Source organism: Eublepharis macularius, chromosome 6 (genome assembly GCF_028583425.1).
Source record: "Eublepharis macularius isolate TG4126 chromosome 6, MPM_Emac_v1.0, whole genome shotgun sequence".
Taxonomy (NCBI): Eukaryota; Metazoa; Chordata; class Lepidosauria; order Squamata; family Eublepharidae; genus Eublepharis; species Eublepharis macularius.
The window spans coordinates 62884197-62904310 of NC_072795.1; the positions used below are offsets into that span (position 1 = coordinate 62884197).

General features: G+C 41.8%; 1 protein-coding gene across 1 annotated transcript in view; it reads right to left on the bottom strand.

Moving 5' to 3' along the window:
* The window catches only part of ARHGEF4 (Rho guanine nucleotide exchange factor 4), a 145263-nt gene extending 125716 nt beyond the window's left edge, over positions 1-19547 (bottom strand). Inside the window, 3 exon segments of the mRNA XM_054983995.1 lie at positions 13103-13232; positions 14417-14737; positions 17905-19547. Of these exon segments, the coding sequence (XP_054839970.1) occupies positions 13103-13232; positions 14417-14737; positions 17905-19470 (2017 nt within the window). The 5' untranslated portion in view covers positions 19471-19547.
* Positions 19548-20114: the final 567 nt, after the last annotated feature.

Genomic DNA, 20114 nt, shown 5'->3' on the forward strand with positions numbered 1-20114 from the left:
TATAGCCTGGTGTTTTTCTGAACTGGAAACCATGCTCTGCAGGAGTATACCGTATACCCTGCAGCTGTGGACAAGTTTACATCGGGACCACAAAGCGTAGCATCCAGACAAGAATAAAAGAACATGAAAGACACTGCAGACTTGGACAACCTGAAAAATCTGCTGAACATAGCCTAACTCAAACAGGGCACAGTATCTTATTCCAGGACACCAAAATACTGGACAACACTTCCAACTACTTTGTCAGACTGCACAGGGAAGCCATTGAAATTCACAAGCATAAGCAAAACTTCAACAGGAAAGAAGAAACCTTAAGAATGAACAGAGCATGGTTTCCAGTTCTGAAAAACACCAGGCTAACAAAACACTCTATACTCGACAATAGCCCTGCAGAGAAGATTAGCACATCAAGCACCAATCCATATGCAAAAGAACCTCCTCAGGATACAGTGAAGCCTCCCGCCATTAGCATTCCACACCCGGGGAAACTCTTACAGGATGACTCAGCTCAACCCCACCCCTCCTGAGTAGATATAAATGACCTGCCAACATCTTTTCCACACTGTGACACTGAGAGATCTCTGTCTTTTGGTGCTACACCTCTGAAGATGCCAGCCACAGCTGCTGGCGAAACGTCAGGAACTACAATGCCAAGACCACGGCAATACAGCCCGGAAAACCTACAACAACCTATGCAAAACTGAATCATTCAAGAGAGCTTTTTACTCAGATAAGAGGGCTATGCTGTAAGGAAGTGGTTTCAAAGAGATGCATAAATGGATTGGGACTATAGACTTTACTACTATGACTATGTACTGTCTATTGCTCTAAGCATGATCCAACTGCATCTATGTTGTCTTTGATATGTTTGTGCTCTTTTTAGCATTTCTTCAACTCTGTACTGGATTCTTGCTAGTTTAAATCTTTGCAAATTGCATTGATACACCCTATTATACAGTTCACTGAAATGTCTTTGATAACTGACTGTACTGTACTAGCTGACCCTATGTAATCTGCCTTGAGTCTCAGTGAAAAAGGCGGACTATGAATAGCATAAATAAATAAAAAAATAGATACCTTTCATTCAGTATCATACACATACAATCACAATGTAGGAAACTGGTTTTCATATCCAGTAAGCTATAGGATAGCTTACTGGACTACTGTATTTTCCCTATATCTAGCATCTACACATTTTACACAGTATTTCCATGGGGAGACACTATGCCTCCTTGGACATAATAGGCCATAAGGTTAGTTAACCTTTACAGTGCTAAAAGGGAATCATTATAATTCCTTACCAAGCTCTGAAAGAGCAACAGAAGGTTTGCACAGAAGGGAGGTGGGGAGAGAGTTACTTTCAAACAGCTCTTAATTTCTAACTAGGAAAACTAAACCTTCAACTCAGTCCAGGCTCTTCAGCTTGAAGAAAACGCACTGCGTTATGTTTGGGAAGCCCCTCACCAAAACTAATCACAGGGAGAAACTTTATTATTATAGAGTGGGCAGTAAAACTGATTAATAATAGCAATCAAAAACCCACCACAAGGAATTAAATATTTAGCTATCAATAAAAATGTAGTTTTGATCACAGACGATACCTCAGAAATCAATATTTTACATCCCAGGAATAGCTGAGGACTGAGCTACACTGGATAAAAATAATTTTATTTATTTATTTATTTATTTTATTCGATTTATACCCCGCGCTCCCCACAGATGAGCTCATATAATTCTCATATAAGTGAAAACGAATCTAAATCAGGCCGCAACGCTAACCTTCCTCAATGGTATTTCCTATCTGCATTCCACAGGAGAGAAGGCCGCCCAACCGCTCGCCCCGTAGATTTTACAGCAACTTTGCAGCTAGCTGCTGCCAGCACAAGCGGTGTGTTGCCAAGCCTGTAAATCCCCACTTCTTAACTCTTAATTCCTGAAGCGTGATCTGCCACTTTTGCTTCGGCTCCTGCCTTGGACACCGAGGCAGCGCCAGGCGCAGATGTAAATCTGTTTGATTCTTTCCCTTCAAAGACCGCGCTGCTTATTCCCAACGGAAAGAAATTCTCTCACTTCTCCGAATGTTATCTGCCAAGGTCAGGGCAATAGCAACAAGAGCCATGATTTGGCTTTTCTTACCAGAAGCGGAATGCAGGCTCTCCAAGCTCCAGTATCTGGAAAGGACACCTCTCATCCCACCTCCACCACACACCACTCCACTGCTATCGGAATCCGAACCGGGGGAAAGCCCCGAGCTGCCACTGCTACTGCAGTTTTCCCCACTGTGTGCACCCCCGGACTCGCAGCTGGAGCATTGCTGGGTCCTCATGCAGCCGGGCGGAAGGGAGAGCCCGGAGGCTCTGCTGTCCCGGAGGAAAAGGGAGACGGAGCACCGGGCGACGACTCCCAGGGCAGCGGCACCCGGTCCTGCTGTCTGAGGGCTGAGTAGGATTCCTCTCTGCTGAGCTTCCAGTTGCCTGCACGATGCAACCTGACATCATAGGGGTCCACCAGGGAGGCTCCCTCCGTTGCTGCTGAAAGCGCCTCAACTACAGTTTGCAGAACGAAGTAGGTTTGCTGTCTAAGCTGATTGCATGGGAATTAGAGAATTAGAGAAACCAACGGCAGGATGGAAAGCTTAATTCCAAAATGTCCAATTGAAAGAAAAAAGCATCACCATAGAATAATGTCGTGCTAAAGATTTTTTTTAAGACCCTAATGAGAGAGATCTTTTGCTGCCTGCCCGTGAAAAAAGGAAAAGCTGCAATACTATGCATTCTTGTCTGCGAGTAGGGCCTACTGAATAAACGCTATTTACCTCTGAGTAAACATGAATGGGATTGAAATGTGCATGTTTCCACAGCATGGCAGTTATTTCCTAAAGGATAGCTTTTCATAATGGTAAAGTTTAATAACAATCAAACCCACAGAAGAAGACTGGGTCTCTAGTTTTGATGCCAGGCAATATCAGTTTTTGCAGTATGTACATCATTCGGATATGCTTTCTGGATAATTATTCTAAACACTTCACTCTGAAAGGGTTTGCAGTAAAAAAATCTTTTGACATCTTGATTCATGCCATCATGGTACAGTGTTAGAAGTCAGACTCTGAGACAGCCTGGTTCAAATCCACAATCTGCCATGTTGGCTTGATGGGTAACCTTGGGTCAATCTCACACTCTCAGCCTAACCTACTTTATAGGATTGTTTGTGTGGATAGAGAGGAGAGAGTGATGTAAGTTATTTTGGGTTCCTATCAGGAAGAAAGGTGGGGTATAAATGAAGTAAATAAAAATAAAAGTGGGGGAAAGACTCTAAAGGTACAAGATGGTTCAGGGTTTCATCATGTTTCCTGTGTAAAAAGTCTGGCACCCTGGAACAAAATGGAGTTACCCCTGTCAAATGTGCTAGCAAAGAGCAGAACAAGGGGAGCTGTGCAAAGTTGCACAATTTGCATGCTTCAGGTATACTGAATGAGCATACCTTAGACATGATACTACCTCTGTGTGTAAGTTTCCTGAAATGGCGTTGCCAACTTTTTCTGGCACAGCTCCTATGTCTCTGACACTGGCACCGTAAGTGAAATTTCAGCAGGAGAAACTTTTCCCATTACTATATCTTCATGCTGAGAAAAGACTAAGCTGCCTTTCAGGCAGCTATTAAAGACACTGGAGCTCTGCCAGAAGATAGTTGGCAGCCTTCAGATTTGCTAAATTCCCCATTGATATGTTTTACATCCCTATTATCTTTTCAGAATTATTACGGATAAAAGAGACAATAGAAGCCAGGAATATCATCTTCCTGATAGAGCCAAGACAATTCCGTACACAATCAGTCTAAGCAACTGGTTTCAGGATTATGAGAGCCTTTTTCAAACCCTTTGATTAAAAGTATAAACATCTCACTCAGACATCTATTTTGTCCCAGTGATATATTCTTTAAAAAAAACATGATTCTCCCTGCAGTAATCCATCGCTGTTCTCAGTGAAATAAAGACAGTACAAAATTGCATTCACTTAGCAAAGAATTCATCTTTGCTCAGAGCAATGAGACCACAAATATTTTCAGAATTAACAGCTTCTCCTGTGGGGCCCGAAGGGGGCAGACACACAAATGTAAGGCATAAAGGAGCCACAGCACAGAACAGCGCAAGCAGCAGGCATGGAATCTTGGGAGAGACACCTGTTTCCCATCAATATAAGCAGATTTATTTCTTCCGGATTTTTTTTCACATCTCAATAAATCAGAAGCTGATAGTAAGATGAAAGCCTCCAGCAGCCCAGACACAAACATGGGCAAAGTCAGTCAAGTATTTCCAGCAGAAAAAAAATCTCTCCAACAGCTTCCCTCCTTTTTTCAGATGAGCAGCATCACTCAGAGAACATCAGACATGCTCAGTGAGGTTCTCTGTCATTTTTAACGCTTGCTATTGTAATCCACACTTAATGAAAAATATTATTGATTGAAACATTCCCTCTTCCCCTTCTGGACAGTGCTGGACAATGATACTCTTCTCTCACAAGCAGTGGGAGGCAAACCTTTTCTTGCTCACAGACAGCACCCTGACTTAAAACAACATCTCATTCATAAAAATGTACTTCCAATCACTGACACGGACTCTGGGACCAGAGCCTGCAATAAACCAAGATGCCAGTTCTGTCTTTACTTTGACAAAACAATCACTGGACCTAGCAACACCAGTTTTATATATGCTATGAAGTGTCAACCATGCCCTTCCACTCTCTACACTGGGCAAATAGGTCAGCCCCTACGCAAAAGAAAAAAAAGGATATAAATCTGTCATTAGAAATCACAACACTCAAAAACCAGTGGGAGAACATCTTTATCTTCCAGGACTTTCCACTGCTGACCTAAAAGTGGCTGTCCTCAAACAGAGAAACTTCAAGGGGAGATTACAACATGAGATTGTTGAAATGGGGTTCATTCACAAATTCAGAGCAGGAATTTAGGATTCTTATCTCACCACAGATGCTAATTTCTCCTATATTCAAGTTGCATTGTCCCTTTGCATCCTAACAACTTCCTCTGCTACACCCCTCCCATCCAGTCTTATATCCTGATGCTTACCTTATATCAGACTGTCATTATTAAAAGGAGAGCAAGATTTTTCTCCCTTTCCCAAAATACTGGAACAGGGACACCCAGTAAAGATGACAGACAGGGAAAAAAGCACTTCTTCAAACAATTAACTTGTGAAATTCACTGCCATAGGATGTAGTGATGGCCAGCTTTATGGATGTACATGCCATGAAGTTGCAATTAACTTATGGCAAGCCCAGCAAGGAGCTTTTAAGTCAAGGGAGGAGTGAAGGTGGTCTGCCACTGCCGCCTTCTGCAGAGCAACACCAATCTTCCTTGATGGCCTCCCATCTGAGTACTGACTGGGGCAGATGCTGCTTAGCTTCCAGGACCTGACAAAATCAGGCTATACCATGCTGCCTTCTCTCCCTGTTACAGGTAGCTTTAAAACAGAGCTGACAAATTAATGGAGGATAATTCCATGATTACTAGAAATAGTAGCTAAATTGAACTTCCATGTGCAGAGGCAGCACAGCCAGTTCCAGGTTTTTGGGAGCCCTGGGGAAAGAGAGCTCAGGGAGCCTCTATGCCCACTAACTAGGCCCCTTTCTTGGCCACCTGCCCACATGCCCCCACTAGGGTTGTCAAGTCCCCGTACCTTCCTGGCAGGTCCCCTTACACTTCCACAAGTGACATCATCATGCTGGCTGTGGGAATACTCCCGCACTTAGCGTGAGGCCAATTCTTTAAGAATCAGCCCGTTTGGGGCCCATATTGGCCCCAAGCAAAACACAGTAGTATTCCCGCAGCCAGCACAATGATGTTACTCCTGGAAGTGACAGTGTCACACCCCACTGGGAGCACACCCACTGCAGGCTTGCCTGGGAGGTAATTTTGCCCAACTCTGGTTGGGGAAAATAATGGAGATTGAAGGCAGTGCCGGGGGTGGGGGATGCTCATCAGTCAGTTGTCACTTCTTGCAAACTTACATTGAGTTGGATTGGTTTCTTATTATTTTTATAATTTTTTAAAAATCATAACAAAGAATATTCAGTTATATTTCTGTTTAAAGGCATCACTCGACTGAATAGTAATGGTTTTGGTTAGCATTAATTTGGACATGGATTCCATGTAGGCAACCAACAAATTTTGTACCTTCAGAAGGAGCTGTTTGAAGTCCTAGATTATCTGGGGAAACAGCTGCAACAGAGATGCAGCACAGAAGGAGTCTGCCCTCTCATATCCTGCATTTTGACATTTGAAGGGTCACACAGGGCAGAAAATGAAACAAGTTGATTTAACTTCGCTTCTTTTAATAGGGTCACAGCATCATTTTGTGAACTTTTCCACTGCCGACCTAATCTCCTATCAGTTGTCCTTCTGCTTGCAACTGAGCCATGAGGCCACAAATGTACCATGTTATATCAGCAAGGACTGCCAGAGCTCTCTCACCAAAAGTCTCTTTTCAATTGTCAAGTGACACTTTCATTTGCAGAGCTTCAGAAATCATTGGTGCGCTCTTTTATGACTTGATCACATGATTTTGTTCCATTACAGAATGCTGTCAGAGATTCTCTCAATCTTTCTCACAAAGGTACTGAAATGCGAGTGGGTCAGTCAGTGAGAGCAATGTAATTTATTACCGAGACTGCAATTTTCCCTGACCTCTTCAAGGCTGAGTGCCTTGCCTCAGAGAAACTATGGGTAACTAATGCATCATGACCCCATGTCTTGTCGACATTGATAGACCCCATCTGGTGATTAGTTCTGCCCATCAAGACAGCATTTTACCAGGATTACTTCTTATTCTGCATTATTCTTCAACCAACCTCCTGTACAGTATTATGTGGCATGTTAGAATTTCAAAGATATGTTCCCTGAAAGTGTTTGCCATTATTATGATGTGTTGCTAGTTTTTTTGCTACTCAACATTTTATCACTACCTTAAATAAACCTGAGACTCAGCTGTGACAGCTTTTCACTACTCTAAGAGATTAACTTAAGTTGGAAAAAAGGCAGTCTAAAATGTTGTCATCACTCAAAGGAAATCAGCATCCAGATCTCTGCTTATTAAGCTCAAGTTGAGTTTTAAATATTATTACTTATTTTTCTAACACATTCAGTTCATCATTAGTATTGACATAGGTGATTCCAGCACTCCTTCCTAAACAACAGCATACTCAGCTATGTTGTGCATTCGATATCATCATTATCATCATCATCATCATCTGTGCTTATATACCACTCTTCTAGACAGATTAGTGTCTCACCCAGAGAGGTGAACAAGTTAGTGTTATTATTTTCAGTTGGGGCTGAGAGGAGTGACTTACCCAACGCCACCTACTGAGCTCATGGCAGTAGTGGGATTTGAACCAGCAGAGTGCTGACTTGCAGCTGAACCACTTAACCACCGTACTACAGTAGCTGTCTGTATCTGAGTCATCATTATGTTTTCTGCAAAATACACACCTCTCTCCCCTTATTAAGATGTTTTCTTCATGTTCTGCCTCTCAGTTTTTAGATTTCTGCTGTCCAAACCTTATCTTTTTGTTTATTGAATGTCCCATTCTTTTGTCTGCATTTGATTTACACTATGTAACCTGCCTTGAGTTTCAGTATGAAAGGTGGACTATAAATAACGTAAATAAATAAAATGAGTAGACTTCTCCCCACCATCCTGCCCATTCTTAAGTGGGCTCACACCAAGACCACAGTCCAGCTTCCCTAAATAGGGGGCACACTTCCCTCCTCATTGAGTTGGATCCTCTCACCTTAAAACTGCATACAGATCTAAATATGCAAAACAGTGACTGAATATAATGCACGAGTGAATTGGCAGTTTATATCCTGCCATGAAGATGCTATTAGAAGTAAATAATTAGTGTGTTTATTCAGAAAAGAAGTCTCAATGAATTTTTTATTTTACTTCATTTATACCCCACCTTTCTATGGTGATGGTGATGATGATGGCAATAGAAACCACCCGACTTTGGAAGAAGAATGCAACAGTAGTCCCCATTGTCATCGGGGCACTTGGAACTATCTCGAAAAACTTTGCAATTCATATGGAAAAATTGCAGCTTTCTGACATAACACTTACAGAACTACAAAAGACGGCGCTACTTGGAACAGCATACATATTACGCTGATATCTGGTTGATACTTAGGTCTCCAGTGGAAACTTGTATCAGCTTAGTAAGGTCAATCAATAATAACATGTGACCTCTGCTTATTGTTGATTGTGTTTTGGATAATTTGAATAATAATAATAATAATAATAATAATAATAATATAAAAGAATGGACTAAAAACTACAGGAATCTTTAAAATATATAACATTCAATATTATTCAATTTATATACCGCCCTTCAGGACAACTTAACACCCACTCATAGCGGTTTACAAAGTATATTATTGTTATCCCCACAACAACAATCACCCTGTGAGGAAGGTGGGGCTGAGAGAGCTCCTAGAAGCTGTGACTGACTCAAGTTCACCCAGCTGGCTTCAAGTGGAGGAGTGAGGAATCAAACCCAGTCCTCCAGATTAGAGTCTCACACTCTTATCCGCTACACCAAACTGGCTGTCCCCAATGGGGACCCAAAGTAGCGAACATCATTTTCCTCTCCTCCATTTTTTTCCCCTTACAAGAAAATTTGTGAGACAGGTTGTATGACTGGTCCAAGGTCACTCAGCAAACTTCCGTGACAAAGTGGGGTCACCCAGATCCTAGTCCTTCATTCTAGCCACTACACCATACTGGCGCACTGATTTTAATCACACTGATTTACTTCTAGATAAATATATTTGGTATCAGGGTTGGTTTGGAGCAGAATGGCATGTTGAGCACAGAAACTGCCAAGGGCCATTAGTAAAATTTAGCAAAATTTGCTTATAAAGAAGGTGTAGTTGATTCTTTTTGCAACCAGATTTGACATCATGATTGAATTTCTGGCCGTGCAGAGCAAAAGGGCCAAGCAGGGCTGTGAAAGTTCTATTTGTTGGTGTAGCAGGACCCACCCTGATATTCTTCTTCAGTCCAGAAGGCCACTCTCTAATTTTCAGAGGAAATTTATTTGCTGAGTTTCTTTCCTTGCTTCGTTCTTTGCCTGGCAGCCACAGATGGCCTCTCTTTCTGGATCAAAGCCACATTGTGGGCTGCTTCATTTGGTACTATAAAGACATGGATGCCACCCAAAAGAGCTCTGCACAGCAAGGGCTTCAAACAACTGGCATCATGTTAGGTGCTTATCAAGTAGATCCATAATAACCTGGCAGAACTCTCCCTGACAACCCTGCACCTTGCTGGAGGAGGGTGAGGTTGGCACCAGTGTGAATGCCTTCCACACTAATAACACTGAACCACATGGCGAATTTCTTACACTGCAGCAGCCAAGAGGAAATACTCTGAAAGGAATATTTTAGAAGTAAATCATTAACATATGGTTCTGACTTGCATTATTATTTATGATGGGGCAGGGGGAGTCAACAATGTTGCTTTACAGATTGCAAATTAAAGTCTCTGTGACGATTACCTTCCAAAGACAAAAACACAGTAGTGCTTTCATTCAACAGGCAGAAAAAAGCAGATATTTCACACAAAAGCCATGGCAGCAACACAAAACAATTACAATTACAATTTGAGGGAAGGCTAGTTACAAAGTAGCTGCTGTTCTCCTCGCTCTCAGTCTCTCCCCCCTTCCTCCCTATCCAGCCCCCTTCCCAGCTGCATCTCAGTACAGCTTTTAAGACACATCCTAGCCAAGGGCTCCATCCCCAGGAATCGCCCTCCATGTTGTCTCCTCAGCCTAGGAGCATACCCTCTCCCAAGAGGGCAGTTCCTGCAAATGTGGGTCAGCCTCATCAGGATGCTGAAGTCCCCGAGAATACTCAGCCCACTGGTCATTCAGGATTGATGCCCACCTCCCACTAGCTCTTGAAGCAGGCCCAAGCAGGGCATCCATGCACTCTGACCTACTCCCTAGTGGTCACAGCTGGTGCCCACAACCTACCCTGGTCACATTACCACTTGTCAAATTCTCCACATTAATTGTAGAGAAGTAAGAGTTTTAAAAGCCTATACGGAGCTGAGAAAACACGAAAAATATTAGCCACACAATGGCACAAAAGCAACCCCCTCACTTGAGAAAACACATTTAGCAAACAGTGATCCTTTTAATTATTTGACATTGAAAGCTTTTTTAAAATAAAATGTTGCCAGATTTTTCAAGGCTAGAAGAATATAGGCAAGATGGGAAGGACAATCTGCTATTTCTGCCTGTTGTGGTGACATTACATTAACATTAACTCCAGTACAATTAACTATCTTCTGTTTACTGTCCAAGAAAGGAGATTCGGCAACATCCTCAAGCATTTGTTCTACTATACTGTTCAACCATTCTCAACATTTGCCTGATAGCAAAACAAATTGTTTTTAATGCAATTTAAAAGCCCATAGATTTTTACCTTTGCACTACTCTTGCTCAAGCACCAATTTAGCCCCATATCCACATAACAGGGGGGAGGTAGTCTTATGCTACAGAGCAAATAGCTAAGCCAATGTTCACTAGTTTTTCTAAATCAGAAGCTGTGCACATTCCAACACTGGAGAGCAGGAAGTGAAAAATTCTCCAAGCCCCATTAACAAAGGAAAAACCCAAAAAACAAAAGGGCATTAGTGAGGGGAAAGGCCCTGGACCCTCCACATGGTTGTTGATGGCTGTCATGTAGGGCTTGCTTTTCATTGTGTACTATCTGTTCTTACAACCTACGCTTTACTTGCATATGATATGTCCTAAAACATTTATGGTCCAATCCTGTGCAAGTATGCATGTTTACTCATAAGCAGGCTTTACTGGGCTATAGATTTTGCTCTCAGTAAGTGTGCATTCCTTTCTCCAGTTAAAGTTCTATCTTTTTAAACAAATGAAGCAACAAAAACCAGACACAACATATTACCAAGAAAGAACCAAGAATGTACTAGGGATAGAGATAAAGTCAGGCACACACTGAAGGACACACAGAAAAAAAATATGAGGGAGGGAGAGCACACGAAATTCATGTTGTAACAAAATTTTCAAGTTTATCTTGGCAGACAGAGCTGGATATTTAAAAAACAAAAACCATCCAATGCATGTTTCTAGAATCTATCATTGCCTGCTTTTTTGTGCTGCAGTTTCCATTCTATGATATTCCTGGACTTAGCTGTAGCCTTTCCCCCACAATCTCTGAAAGCTTATGAAGATTCCCAAATGGTCAGGTTGGGGTCAAAACATTAATGCTGCAGTACTTACTGGTGATTTCAAAACATTCTATGTAACCCAAAAGCTACTGGCCTCAATTATTTCTCTTGCCAGAGAAAATATACAAGCTTTCCAAAACCTTGGGGTTCCACCTATTGACCAACCTTAATATACGTTTTTATTCTGTTAAAAACATCTCCATTCTTTCATTTAAACCATGTCATTCTAAAGGCTAATAGAAAACTGGGATGATTTGTAATCTGTTCTATTGCATAGTTGAAGAGAAGGCGAAAGAGAGAAACAGGTATTTTACAAGCCACAATTATGTTCCATATATTCCTAAGAAATTTGTAATGATCTTTAACAAGCCACCTGGTGTTTGAAAAGTAAACAGGCAAGTGGTTAAGTCATCAGCAATGTCACTGATGAATAATGACAGAATTCTCATGAGAAACAGTAGTCATTATTTATAGCTAACATCCAAATAATGATGTAAGCTGCTCAAGAAATAGATTTGTCCCTTTTTTATATTTCCTGTACTATTATATGCCACTGAACCAGAAGCTTAATAAATTTCCTCTCTTTCTAATTCATTCTGGCAATTAGAAAGTATTTGCAAGGGGCAGGAAAGAGTTTTGGGGGATGCATCTCTATGGGAAACAAACCAACATGCAACACTGTTGCCTCAGCAATGGCAACATTCCTACCCTACTCCAGTTTAAAGCCATTGACTTTACTTACTGTCAATGGTGACATCACTGTGTAGCAAAAATTGATTGGCTATGTGGCATTATGAGATCATCACATTTCTACATTAATTCCTGCTTGACTGGCATAATATAAATAAATACTTGAAGAATAAAAAATGGCACCAAATCAACAATAGCAAGTAAGAAAAAAGTTATGAATCACTATGAACAGCAGTGAAAAGGAGAGGGTAGGTGAGATTTTTGCCCATAGAAAGCCTCCTTTTTGTCTCAAATGCTTTCATGAGTGACCATTTGGCATAACCCTAACTGTAACAACTGCACATGCGTGACAAAAACCATCTTCTAATGTGACATGCCACAGAATATTCTGTGTGGAGGTTCCCAAATTCACATTAGTGCCTTCTGCCCCAACTGACAAGACTGCATGAATAGAATGTACCATTTCAACACAGTATTTTTTACAGTATTTGAAGTACCACATTTAGGAATTATAATACATTGTAAAAGTATGGATATTTTGTAAGGAAGAACAAGTTGGTAACTGACTGCTTTCCTTGCCCCAAATTTACACCCACGAAGCACAACCACAGCAACAGAAGGCACTGCACAAGGATCCTTTGAAGTCAATTCCACACATTTCTCTCAAACCTGAAGGCCACTGCCAGGAACAGAACCCGGTAACTGTGAAAATCTATGCAGAAACCTTAGTAGACCTCAACAAATCTGCAAAAAGTTCCTTATTTGCCAGTTAACACTTCTTTCATTTGCATGAAATCTTCAAAATATGCTTATATCTATAAACTACGTCTATTCTCTGAAAAGGTTGTCAAAGAGACATACAGAGTGATCATATCACAGTTAAAGCTCCATGGAGACATCTCATGAAAAGAATATACTCTCCCTAAATACTTTCCAATTGAAAGTCACTGCACCTCAATCTCTGTAGCTTTAAAATATCAATGCAGATTTTAAGCTGAAAAATTCATATGGAACCATAAAGAAATAGTACCAATTTTGGGCAACAAAGATGTAACCTAACCATTTCAAAATGAACCAATAAACAATTGAATGCTCAGAAATTAGGTGTTAAGTGAACTGCAATGCTGCTCATACCTGGAAAGGAGATGTGCTGTCTCAGGCCCACGCAGTCCAAACCTGTGGGTGTGCTCTGGGAATAGAGATGTAACTTGAAAGGGTGAGCATTGAAGGCCACTGGTGTAGTAATGGATGGTTCCATTTTAACCTACCAAAAAAAGGGGCACCCATGAATTATATAATAATAACAACAACAACAACATTTGATTTATATACCGCCCTTCATGACAACTTAATGCCCACTCAGAGCAGTTTACAAAGTATGTTATTATCTCCACAACAAAACACCCTGTGAGGTGGGTGGGACTGAGAGCCTTGCTACAAGTGACATTTTACACATGAAGGATAAAGGATCATTTTCGCACGTCTTTCTGGGAACTGAAGTTCCTCTCCCCCACCCCTTTTCCTTCTGTTCCTTCCCCTCGCTGCCTGAATAGACAGAGAGAGCCTACGGCAACATCAGCTTTTGCAAATCGTCTTGCTGGGGGCGGGGGGGGGAATGCTCCGGAGAAAGCTGAGAAAGTTGCAGCTGCCTGCCCCAAAGATCATTGAGAGCAGGCTTGTGACTGGAGGAACGATTTGCAAAAGTTGCTGTTCCTGCAGGCTTTCTCTGTCTCTTCAGGCAGCCAGGGGAAGGAACAAAAGGAAAAGGGGTGGGAGAGAGGAACTTAGTTCCCAGAAAGACTTGCAAAAATGATCCTTTATCCTTCACGTGTAAAATGTCACTTGTAGAGAGCTCCAGAGAACTGTGACTAGTCCACTGTCACCCAGCTGGCTTCAAGTGGAGGAGTGGGGAATCAAACCCAGCTCTCCAGATTAGAATCCCACACTCTTAACCACTACACCAAACTGGCTTGTTGTCCAACCCCCTCCTTTTGCCAAATAAAAAATATTTCTGTTTTTTTTAAATAGGTTTATAAAGACAACCAAACAAGATTTTAAAGCAAAACTGAACATTATGACTGAGGAATGCATCACTTGCACAGGACAAGAACAATGAACGAATTCAAGATATAACAGGGCTGCTCTCATTGAATACTGATGGCATTCTAGGAAAATAATACACTAACATACAATATACTTGATATTTTAGTGTATGTGGACTTTTCAAAATTCATCCACCTTGAAAGAACGCATGATAGAACATGATGCAAAAGAACAATATCGTTCAAGATAACCCATTTTGTCAGTGAATTTCTTAATGCATACTTGACTGCATAAATAGTTAGAAACAAAGAAAGCAGCAGAAGTGGTTTAAAAGTACAGCTGGGAGACAGAGGCCAACAGCAGAGAAAGGCAGCCAGAAAAAGACACAGGTCTTTGGTTCCTTACTTTTAGCACATCCTCCGGGAGGTTACTTGGTTCAGTCTCTCTGTCTGATTGTGTTTCCTTCACAAGTTTCCTTTTCCGATTCCTTTCCATCCATGCATCATCAAAGCTGAAATGCTTGTGTAAGGGTCTGCGCCTCTTCCTCTGCGTGCACTCGTTTGCTCTTCCACCATGAACATGGAAGGGAAGCATCCAGGCTTTGTTCTCTATGTGTGAGAATGAGTGCAGAGGCAGTGGCATCTGAGTAGACTTTTTTCTGCAGTGAAGACTCCATTTCTCATCTGGCCTCTTTTCTGATGGTATTGGACTTTGCTGGATACTCTCCTGTTTTATAAGTAACAGTTGAAAACAAAACTTGATTGGTTGGCTAACTAGGAAGCTGATGGCAAAGCAACTGTGTTGAACCTGGAATTTCATGTTACTTTCTAACCAGAACATTTGTCAGTCAGTAGAATAATACGTCCTGAACCTTATAAATGAAACTTCTATTGAGGCCTCTACTGAATCCCAGGTATATTTAGTGTACAGGCTACAAGCTAAATGAAACTCAAGTATGTACTGACCAGTATAAACTTGTAGTGTAGATAAATGTGAATACTTACACATAATAATACTGATCTAACTTACAAGGAGGTGCTCCTGGATCCAGGCCTCCTGCAGGTGGCAGGAGTACCTTTAACCAGCTTTGGCTGGTAAGCCAGCTGTGGCCCTTTCTGGGCAACAGTGGTACATGCCTTGGTAACATCTAGATTAAACTACTGTAATGTGCTTTATGCGGTGCTGCCCTTGAAGCATGTCTGGAAGCTACAATTGGCACAGAATGCTGCAGCCAGATTTCCAGCTGGAGTGGGTTATAGAGACTATATCACTCCAAAATTTGTTCTATGTACAGTGTCTCCAAATTTGTTCCTGAGTCCAATTCAAGGTGCTGTCACTCACCTTTAAAACACCAGCTGATCAGTGGGAGGAAGTAGGCCAGGAGGCAGGCAGAGAAATGGGCACAGATGCATCCATGACTCCAGCCAGTGATGTCACATCCAGTGCGATCTGGAAGCAATGGCATTGTACCAGGGCTGATTCTCTAGAACTCATCCCAAAACAAAATGCTAAGCTTTGGACTGAGTTTTAAAGAACAGGCTCTGGCACAACAGCATTGCTTTCAAGTCATATCAGAAGCCATGTCATTGTGCAGCACCATGGAGCATATACCTGCACAGGGGTAAGTCACCATTATCCCCCAGTCACCAAAGAGGACCTGGCAATCCTATGGTGAAGGTTTTTGCTTTGTTTTGTCTGGCATTCCCTCACTGATTCTCATGACTAGGGCTCCCATTTGTCCGCTGGTGGTGGGCAAACACCCAAGAGTTTGACATGTTGCCCAGCAGGAGGTGGCAAGCCCCTCTGAGATCACCCACTACCATCAGGTACCCCGGGAACATGTGCGGCACACACACTCCCAGTGGACATGATGTCACTTCCAAAAGTGACATCGATGTACCAGCTGCATGAGTGTTCCTACTCTTCATTTGGGGCCAATTTTGGCCCAAATGGGTCAAATCAGCCCCATACAGAGCATAGGAGTGCTCCCACAGTTGGTATCACTTCCAGAAGTGATGTCATCACACAAGCACAAAGAGCACATCAATGCGGGAAGAGAAGCACGCAACAGACATGAGGTAAGTGCCAGATTTCCCTCCATTGGGTGGAAAGGAAGCTTATTTTTTAAAAAAATTAAGTTTGTTGCAAGAATTACAAAGAATTGAAGTGCTTTAAAGACATGAAACTGTTATACAAGTGCCCTTTAACACTATACCTGTGGTTCAAGCACTTACATTCTTATAATCATACTTTATAATCTTGGTCTTTGTGAAAAGGCCTAGTTTTCATATTAACAAAAGAGCAGTTATGAATTTTGTGAACATATTCAGGATGGAAACAACAACAACAACAACAACAATAACATTCGATTTATATACCGCCCTTCAGGACAATGCCCACTCAGAGCCATTTACAAAGTATGCTATTATTATCCCAACAAAACACCCTGTGAGGTGGGTGGGGCTGAGAGAGCTCCAGAGAATTGTGACTAGCCCAAGGTCATCCAGCTGGCTTCAGGTAGAGGAGTGGGGAATCAAACCCGGCTCTCCAGATTAGAGTCCCACACGCTTAACCACTACACCAAACTGGCTCTACTACACCAAAATGTTTCAGAAGAGGTTTTTAGGAACGAAATTTTTATGGAACCCAAAATTTTAATTTGGACAGAAACTGTCTGAGCTGTGTGGATATCTCTGGAAATTATCAGTCCCACCTTCTTTGGGACCCTCAAATTACCCTAAACACACTCTGCGTCATGTCTAAACTGTCCAGAACTTGAAATCCAAGAACCATCTGCCATAGCATGAATCTCTCACGATGCAAAGACTAGCCTCAAGAGCACATAGTAAAACTGATCCACATGCAGTTTGTTCTGCCAGGTTTTTTGTTATCATTCTTTAGAGTTGCTTCAGAAGTACCTCTGTTTCACCCACAGCATTCCTTCAGACATGGGTCTAGTTCGTATATGAAAGCCAGAACCTTCCCCGCCCCCCTCTCCTCTTACATGACGTTCCTGTGTATGGAATCTCTGCAGCATAACTTATGAACTTGTATAGAGCAGGCACAACACAACACAAATCCACTCTGCAGCAATTTCAGCAATCATCAGAATCACAGAGATCACAGGCCAATGCGTTATTGTGGCAAGTGTTCCCTGAAGCAAAAAACGTGTTCATTTTAAACCAGTTTCTGTGCATTTTCTTAACCCTGGCTGATCTGTTACTTTTATTTTTGCAGCCTTTCATGCTGTCAGGATATGGCTAATACAATAAACTGCTATTGCAAGAAAACAATAACAAGATCATTGGCAGAAGAACTGAGTATTACTAAATATTTTCATGTTAAAGCACCTGGACAACAAATTAGGAAATCCTTCCTACTCACTAGAAGACAAAAGTAGTATTTGGCATCAGAGTTTCTGATCAGACAAAATATGACAGTGTAATCTGTCCAGCTGTGTTGAAATAAAGTGAGGTCATCCTTCTTGTAACATAGTAGGGTCACCTGTTATAGCATCCCATGATGCAAACACACAAATAGAAAAGTGTAGGCAGAACTGTTATGCATTTAATTTTTCTGAGGGAGACTTGTGAAGAGAATCTTAAATTCTTGTCTAGATTCTGCTAGATTTAGCTTTTGAAAAGTCATATGGATGATTAGTTCTGATGTCCCCTGTCCTTCTGAGTATACTCTCAGAATCACTTTCAAAAGATGATTTCCCAAGTACTGAAAATGATCTCAGAGTTGCCCCACAATTCCATTTGATTGACATACAAAAATTGCTACCTTGGAAGGAAAAGAGAATCATGTATTTTGGGGGAGGGGGAGAAACCCCTCAACACCAAACTATTTCCCACCACCCCCGCCACCACCACCAAAGCAAAGCAACTCACCTCATCTCTGATGATATCACTCACTGAGGAAGCAGTGTTTAAGCTGATCTGCGACTGGCTGCTTATGCCACTGTCTTCTCTTTGATAGTCATTATCTAACGAATGCATAGACAACAAGAAGCTAGACCTAGGTTTCAGTGTCTTTGGCCTCTCTGGAGCTTCCACATTGCTATCAAGCACAGAAATGTTGCCCAGAGATATCATTGAAGTAGAACTTAACCTTCCAGGGTAATGGAAACTCTTCCGAGAATTAGTCCTAGGACTCTGAGGTTTGGGGCTCATAGGCCTGCATGGCATATCTTTCCGTTCATACATTGACAACTGGGGGCAAGAAGGAGTGAAGTGAGAAAATGATGATTGCAGGTCAATTGGACTAATAGGGGATTTCAACCAAAATTCTTCAAAGGAATTATCTTCGTTGGTGCCCATTGCTTCCTCTTTCCCATTGTAGTCTGGGCTATGAGGGCAGTTCACACTAAGTTCACGAGATATACCTCCTCTTCTTCTCCTGGCATCCACAGATAGAAAGTCACTGGTCCCAGAGGAATCAGAATGTCCAGCTTCTGTAGAGGGGCCATTAGACACCCCTGAACTCATACAGACTTGTCCACTGTGGCATTCAAGCTTTTCTTTGGATATTCTTCTAGCAAAGCTGCCAGGGCTTCTGTGTGTACAAGAACTCTGCGGTGTTGGAAGGGAACTCGATAAGGCAGACCGCTTCAGACCATCTGCCTCCTTGCTTTTCAGAAATGCTTTCCAGGATGTTTGGTACAATTTGGCTTTTTCCTTTTCATTTTTCATTGAAATCTTTGGACTCTGCTCAGCATTTTCCTTCTCCAGAGATTTAGATTCAAAGAAACTTGAGAAGGATTTGTGGGCCAAGGCTAACCTAGTCCTGAATTTTTTACTCTCTGTGTTTTTGTTCCTTTTAAAGTCATTCTCAGATGAAGATTTCCTCAGTTCGGGATATTCTGTCAACTCATTGTCATTATTCTCAACAGAAGTTAAAACTTTTCCGTCACAGTGTTTTGGTCTGGCCATTCTGGGAGTAGGATTGGTGCCCACATCTTCCAAGAGCATCCGGCCAGAGCTGGAAGCCTTTCTCAGGCTAACTCTGTTAAATGCTCCAGCAGGTCTCTCATAGAATAAGTCATCGTCGTCTGAATACTCTGCAAGACAGTTGTCCTTACTTTGGAAAGCAGAGCTGGATGAACTGTTCTGCAAAGGCTTTGTGCTGTCTTCCACCTCACCCTCCTCCTCTCTGTGTAATTCATCTGTCTTGTTCTTAATGCTGCTTTGCTTTTCAGCAGCCACTGACTTGGTTTTCCTGAAGGAGGCCATTTTTGGAAAACCTAAAAATTTAGAATGCTTGGAAGACTTCTCTGTAACTCTAGCTTTATTGTTTTTCTGCACTGCTTTATAAAAACTGCTGTTACTACCTTGGAAGTTCAACACATTCTCATCCATCTCCTCACTGTTTGCGCTACTAGTGCTGATATTATCTATACTTGTTTTGCTGGTACTATCCTGGTTGTTTATTTTTACTGAAGCATCATGGGCATCCATGCTTCGTTTCTGTTCATTATCTCTACCGATGCACCTAGAATCTCCCAAAGAAAAGCTTCTGTTTAGCTCTGCACATGACAAATTGTCACAATGTTCCATTTTTTCATCTAGTACATCACAGGTTTGGGAATCTTCCCTCTCAAAAATGCTTTTACTGTGGTCCTCATTCTCTAGGATCTCATCACTAGTAGTGACAGAACAGAGGCCACTGCTGTTTATTTCCTGCCTTCTTTCTGGAGTTACAAAAATGTATTGTTGTACATTTGTGGCCGTAATTTCATCCACCACCATATGATCCCTTGTTTCAGACTTTAAGCTTCTCTCTTGTGCTGTCTCAGAGTCAGAATCAACATTCCTTTGGCAGGGCTCCATTTCAGCATTTATGGCATATGAGTTTGCATTTCCTTCTTCATTCCGGTTTTCTATAGTGCTTTCCAAGCTTAAATGATTCTTAAGGGACTCATTCTCCACAGTTGTTCCTGTAGAATTTGCACAGTCAAACAATGGTGGCAAATCTGGAACAGCGGTCTTGGCTTCTTTATTCGGCTTTGCAGCTTCTTGGGTAACGAGGAGCCCATCATGACCATCTGTTATAACATGTGCTGGCAAAACATCCTCTCCATAATTGGACTGTGCCTTTGGAG